At 41.4% G+C, this 6675-nt stretch overlaps 1 protein-coding gene across 1 annotated transcript; it reads left to right on the top strand.

Annotated features, from left to right (window-relative positions):
• Positions 1 to 4275: 4275 nt before the first annotated feature.
• Positions 4276 to 6206, top strand: LOC104909210 (E3 ubiquitin-protein ligase KCMF1-like; the record flags this gene model as incomplete). Its single annotated transcript, XM_010725971.2, has 2 exons — positions 4276 to 4649; positions 5574 to 6206. Coding segments are annotated over 2 exons (636 nt in total), but the record flags the coding sequence as incomplete, so codon positions are not given.
• Between the last annotated feature and the right edge of the window lie 469 nt (positions 6207 to 6675).

The raw sequence follows: 6675 nt of genomic DNA, 5'->3' as shown, positions 1-6675 counted from the left end.
TTGTTGCCTGGGAGAAGAGGCCAAACCCTCTTCACCCCAACCTCCCTTCAGGAAGTTGTAGATGCAATGAGGTCTCCCCTAAGCCTCCTCTTCTCCAGACTAAACAATCCCAGCTCCCTCAGCCGCTCCTCATAAGACTTGAGCTCCAGACTCCAGACCCCTCACCAGTTTCGTTGCCCTTCTCTGGACACGCTCCAGGGCCCCAACGTCTTTCCTGTAGTGAGGGGCAGTTGAACTGTTTTCTGGCCTGTGGTCTTCTGAAGCTGAAGTCACTGCCGTAGTAGACAGTACTTTTAATTCTAGAGTGCAGGATGTATTCCTAAAGCTTGTTATTCACAGGCACTGTTTATTTTTTAACTTTGATCATGTCCAGCTTCTATTGACTACTTTAGTATATATCATCCTGATTTGTTGTAAGATAAAGGTGTTTATGGACAAGATTTTCTGTTTCAATTTCTTTTAGTACAAGCTGTGGACTCTGAAGGTGAAATTACATGAATATTATTAGCAGACATTGAGAACACATTCAAATTGCACTCAAGCTTTAGCAAGTCTGGTGTTTTTTTTGTAATATTATAGCTATTTTTTGTGATGTACTTGTAAATTCTTACACAAATGTACTGTTACAAGCATTTGTAGCACTTTTTGGTCAAGTTTAGAAATCCTCTGACGGGAGGAAGAGCGTCTCACTTTTAAAGCCAGAAAATCAAGACGTGTCTAGGATTTTTAGAAAAAGTTGTTCAGTGTATGTTTAATTTGAAAATAAAACATTTTTTACAGGGATTAAAAATAGATAAAGACAACTTAAACTAACAGATATAGCTTTTTCCTTAATAGAAATCTGAGCATTTTTATACTGTGATCTTTTGACGATGCCTGTGTCAAGGCAACATCAGAACTGCCGTAATCTACCTTCAGCTGCTGAGTAGGCATAGATGTGTAAACTGGAACTTCTGCTTCAAGATTATGACTTCTTCAGAAGTAGCCGTCCAGCTTAATTAACCATTACACATGAAAGGGGAGCTGTGTCTGCTTAAATGTAATCCCCTAGCCTTACTTTTACTGGCTCTGGTACTCTCCTGGCTTTCTGTGACCTGAAAGAGCATCCTGGCTAAAGAGGGAAAGTTGAATGAGCTCATGCTCAGAATGTGGTGGTCAATGTCTTTTACTGGCTATATCCTCTCATAAATGAGGTCACCTAGGGATCAGCACTGAACCGCATGCTATTCAACTTTAATAAATCATCTGCATGATGCACTCTCAGCATGTTTGCTGAAACACCAGGGTGGGTGATGAGGTGGACTGTATCCTGCATCTAGGATGGCATGACCATGACCAAAGAGCCTAGTACGGTCTTGCATCTGCATGGCTGGGAATAGCCCTGCTGAAGGAGACCTGGAGTCCTGGTGGGCACAGAGCTGAACCAATCAACGTGGGCACCACTGCAGTAAGAATGGCAAGCTGAATCCTGAGTTGCATTTGCCAGGGCATTAGTAGCAGAGAGAGAGATTTGATCATCTCACTACGGACTTGTCAAGCCTCCCCTGGAATACTTTGGTACACTCCTGGTCTCTAGAGTTCAAAAAAGAAACGGACAGATGAGAGAGGATCCAGAGGAGGATATGAAGATAAACAGAGTGCCGGAAAAATTGTTGTATGAGGAAAGACTAAAGTAGTTAGGTCTCTACTCCCTGGAGAAGGGAGGGCTCAGAGCAGATGTTATCACAGTATTCCAGTCCTTAAGGGGCAGCTACAAAGAAGACAGAGGCTCTCTTCTCAAGGAGCTATGTGTAAGAACAGCATACAGCAGGAACAGGATGCATCAGGAGAGATTTAATCTTGATACAAAGAAAAAAATAAATTTTTGCAGGGGGAACCATCAGTCACTGGAAACAGTTCCCACAGATGTGGCTGAATCTCTCTTAATTTGAGGTTTTCAAGGGGAGAGGAAACAGGATGGTACATAATCTTGTCTAGGCTCTCTTTCCTCATGAGAATTTGTACCTTGTGATTGAGATCTCTTTCATTCCGGGCTGTTGTATGATTCTGTGAGCTCCTGAAAGGTCTGAGAAGAACTAGAGATCGTCCAAGAAGGGAGGATGTTTGTATATCATTATTCTGTGGCCTAGGAGTGGAAGACCTCCTGGAATGTATATCGCTCTGAAAATAGTTATTATTTAATTAAAGTATGACAGTTAAAGAGAACAATAACACTATTTAATAGAGCAAAATATAAGCTACAAAATACTTTTTTTTTTTCACATAGTCACCTATGTGATAGCTATGATTTCAGTCATGAACAAGAGCCTGCACGCTGTGCTAAATACAGCTACTATCCGTGAATTTCTCTCTCTACTCCTCCTACTTCCACTAGTCACCCTGCATTCATGGAACAATCCTGGCTGCAATAAAGCCCAGGTTTCTGGTGGTCCTCATGTGCATATACAAGTTATTGACTGTGGAGCTCAAAAGACTGCGCACGTTATGGATACCAATATTCAGGTTGCCCCAAAAAGCAATGCACATCAACACTATTTGACAGAGCAAATCTCAGCTACAGAGCAGTATTTTCAACAGCCACCAACATCAGCCGTTCATTTGTTCCAGCAGTGAACAGGAGCCTGCATGCTGTGCTCATTAAAAATCTACACCAGTGGACACGATCCACTGTTCCACAGCTGCTGTCACAGTGTTGTTGCTAAGAAAGCGTTGCCTGCGCAGTCAGTCTTTCATTGGCCTTAACAGATGGAAGTGAAAAAGGGCCAAACTTGGACTACTTGGTGGGTGCTGTAGGGCAGTCCGGCCAGGATTGGCAATGTGCTCTGTGGTCCTCAAACTGCTTTAGGGCCTGGCATTCTTGTGTTGCAAAACAAAGGTGGTCTGTTCTCTGACCTGACTCTGGATGTTCCAGCCTTCGGCTTAGTCAGCGTTGCCGTTTAGTGGTCAGTGCTTATTGCCACCATCTGCCCACTGACGTTGTGGACTGAGTAGTAAAATAGGAGGCATTACTTTTGGTGCAGCCCTCGTAGTTCAGTTCATATAAAAGTAGAGTGTCTGCTGATGCTTGTCAGTACCTTCACCAGGCATTCCTTGTGGAATGCCACATGCACAGGGAAGTTAAATATTGGATGAAATGGTATTCCTCTGAACTTCTCTTGATTGGTGCTGTGTTTTTGCTTTCAAGGTTCAGTTGTCGTCTGCTGGGGTTGTCTTCTCTTGCCAAGGCCTTTATCTTAAGCTCTCACCTGCTTCCAAGTACAGCTAGCTATTAAACGTCCACTTATGCTTAACTTAAAGTGAGAATAAATCAATCTATTTCTTGTCTGATAGTTTGATATGGCTTCTCCTTCAGTGAAATGATGAACTGAGAAGATAGCTAGAAATTTTCTGTTTGAAAATAATGAAACGTAGAGCATCTGCTACGTTTTCACATCTTTTTTTTCTCCTTGTGATACTGTCTTGTGATTATAATTGAATTAAAGACGTGGAATTGATAGTGCTGTTTTAGAAACAAAAATGAAAAGCAAAACTTGACTATCCTGAGTTTCTGACATTGAAAATAACTGCATTTTTCTGTTTTCCTCCCATGAAAACTTACTTAAAAGTGTAGTTTTTTATTATTGCAATGGAAGGAAAACTCTTACTGGTTGACAATATTGCCCCCCACGTCCTCTGCCTTTACATTTGTTACAGCAAAGAAACGCCTAAGGGATTCTGCAGTGACACCCTGAGTAGCGGTTTACTGCTGGTTTTAAAGCAGGTTTTAAAGCTGGTTTTTAGAGCAGGTATTTGCTATAAACCCACTGCTGAAGGGAAGACTTATGGTTGTACTCCTTAATGGCTGGCCCTTCCCTATCTTCAGGCAGAAGCCGACAGTGGCTTTGTGAGGAAGATCTTGAATAAGTTTTCATAACAGTTTTCTACTAAATATTAGAAGCAATGGCCTGGTATTTCTTTTACAGAGCATATCTTTCCTTTGGGTTGCTAGATGGTAAAACCTGTGTTTTGGGGCATCTTTGTTGAGAAGAAAATAAAATCACTAACAAAAGCCAAAATTAAGTATTTTCCTAATCAGTTGCTACGTTGTGATGTGGAGCTTCAGAGAATTGTGGCAGAAGACATCATTTGCCAGGCATTCTCTGTAGATTGGCTCTCCTGTTATAACAAATCTGCATCTTCTTTACGCTGTGAACATTGAACAGTAAGACTTTCTAGAAGAGTGTCATGAATTTTTAACATAATTCGCACTTCTTTTCCATTGATGGAAAAAAATGAATTGATGCCCTGGAATTCAGGGTGTATTCATTCTGTTGTGTAATAGTCACTTCAGATATTTCATCTCAGAAACTTTTCTCTTCTCTGGCAGAGCTTTTATCTCAGTTATCAGGCGTGAGGCGTTCTGCAGGAGGACAGATCAATTCCTCTAGCCCTTCTGCTTCTCAGTTACAGCAGCTGCAGATGCAACTGCAGTTGGAACGACAACATGCACAAGCAGCGAGACAACAACTGGAGACTGCACGCAATGCAACTAGACGCACCAACACGATCAATGTCAACACCACTATTACACAATCTGCAACAGCATCCAACACATCTAACACGGAAAACAGTCAGCAGACTATCCAGAATTCCCAGTTTCTTCTTACAAGGTAACTTGTTCTATTTCAGTATACGTCTCTTAGCATTTCATTCTTTCTTTGTCCTGCTAGAGTCGGAGTACAGTGAAACTATTACAGTGAAACTTTGTATATTGTGATTATAAGAAATGTGCTTGGAGGTTTTCCCCTTGTATTTACATATAACTGGGTGTTCATATTTAAATGTTCACTAGAAATTGCATAATCTGCATTTCTAGTAGTAATTTAATATCCAAGAGTAGCAGTTCATAAGCAATCTGATGGGAATTACTCTGCTTTTGGAAAGCCAACTTTGGGAGCTGGCTGCAGAAATGGCCTTTAGTGCCCTAAAGGTTGCAGAAAGGAGAGACAAACTCACAGCTGTGTTGTGTGTTTTTTTTCTGCATCTAGGAATGTATTTAAGAGGTGAATGTATTTAAGCAGTTAGATGTGAATATAGATTTCTGCAAGCCTTAAAAAGGCAGCTAGTTTTGAGTTTTAGCTGTGTAAGCTACTTCAGACAGGGGACTTCTGCCAGATCCCTCATCAGATCTCTTAACGTACTCTGTTTTGTTTGGACTGTGAACATTGTATTGTCTGGTGGGAATCCATAGGTAGTGCACACAGGGTGATGCATTCTGTTGCATATGTAAACTTAGACATTGACCTGGCCCCTAACAGGTCTGTAGGAAATTCCATCAACCTTCCCTAAAAGACTCCCTTACGTAGCAGGGACCTTTGCATATGGTTTTATATTTACCTTTAGGGTTCGTTCTGGTGAAGGCTGTTGTAGTGACTGGGCAGGGGGTTGTTTGCCAGAGGTGTGCAGAGCTGTGCGTGTGAGAAAGGCCAACAACAGTGTCCTGAGGGATAGGGTTCTGAGCGCACGCGTCGGAAGTGTCATCAGAGAAACAGGCTTTCACCACCTGCCTGTCTCCTTTTCCTGCTGCCATACAGGTTGAATGATCCGAAGATGTCAGAAGCAGAGCGTCAGTCAATGGAAAGCGAGCGGGCGGACCGCAGCCTGTTTGTTCAAGAGCTTCTACTGTCCACTTTGATGCAGGAAGAAAGTTCCTCCTCAGACGAGGATGAGAGGGCGGAAATTGCCGATTTTGGTGCTATGGGCTGTGTAGATATTATGCCTCTAGATGTTGCTTTAGAAAACCTAAATTTAAAAGAGAGTAATAAAGGAAACGAGCCTCCTCCACCTCCTCTTTGATGACATCCCACTTTGCAGACAATGTCCTCTGTGCTGTATTTGCCAATGAAAGTGGACAACAACTATCTTGGGTTTGTTTTGGTGATTGTAATTTCAGGTCTGTCACTCTTGTTACGTTGTGTACATTAAAAAGAAAGAGAGAAAAGATATATATGATAATCATTTCCACTTAACTAATTTTTACTTCTAGCAGGTAAATGTAGGTTGCGGTGCAGAGCAGAAGGCTCTGTGTCCTGTACCTTGACATGCAAAAGGCTCTCCTAATACTCCACATTCAAACTGAAGAGGAAAAAATGAAAAATCTCTAATGAAGCTGCTGTGTGTATTTATGAATATTAATGAATAAAAAATGCTTGGATGGTTTACCTTAACTACTGCATGACGTTTTTTGCAGCGTGCATGAGTTTTAGTGACCTTGTCATTTAAAAATTTAAATACAAGGAAGTAAAACTATAAAACCCAAAGCTTTCCCATTATTCAGAGGTTACCTAACAAAAAGGTTAGTGTAGCTAGTAGCCACAAAGTAGCTTTTGAATAATATGTGACAGAATGACATCTTACGTGCTGTTCCTGCACAGGATGGAAACTGCAGTGGGTTGTATTGTCGTGACCAGGGTGTGGCATTTTGCTGTATGTGATCACTATGTTGCCCTGTTGGCCGTCGCATCAGTGTGGAGTTGAACTGCATTTTATGCATCTGTAGGAGACAGAACAATAAGGCCACTGCTGGAAGCTACTGCAAAGGGTTTTTGTTTGCCCTGAAATCAAATGATGTTCACTTTTGTTTAAAGTTTGTTTTTTGTGGTTGTTAATTTTTTTATTGTTAAACATGTTTTATTC

This window comes from Meleagris gallopavo, chromosome Z, assembly GCF_000146605.3.
Source record: "Meleagris gallopavo isolate NT-WF06-2002-E0010 breed Aviagen turkey brand Nicholas breeding stock chromosome Z, Turkey_5.1, whole genome shotgun sequence".
Lineage (NCBI taxonomy): Eukaryota > Metazoa > Chordata > Aves > Galliformes > Phasianidae > Meleagris > Meleagris gallopavo.
The sequence above is the reverse complement of the archived record's forward strand: the minus strand, read 5'-3'. Positions and strand labels throughout refer to the sequence as shown.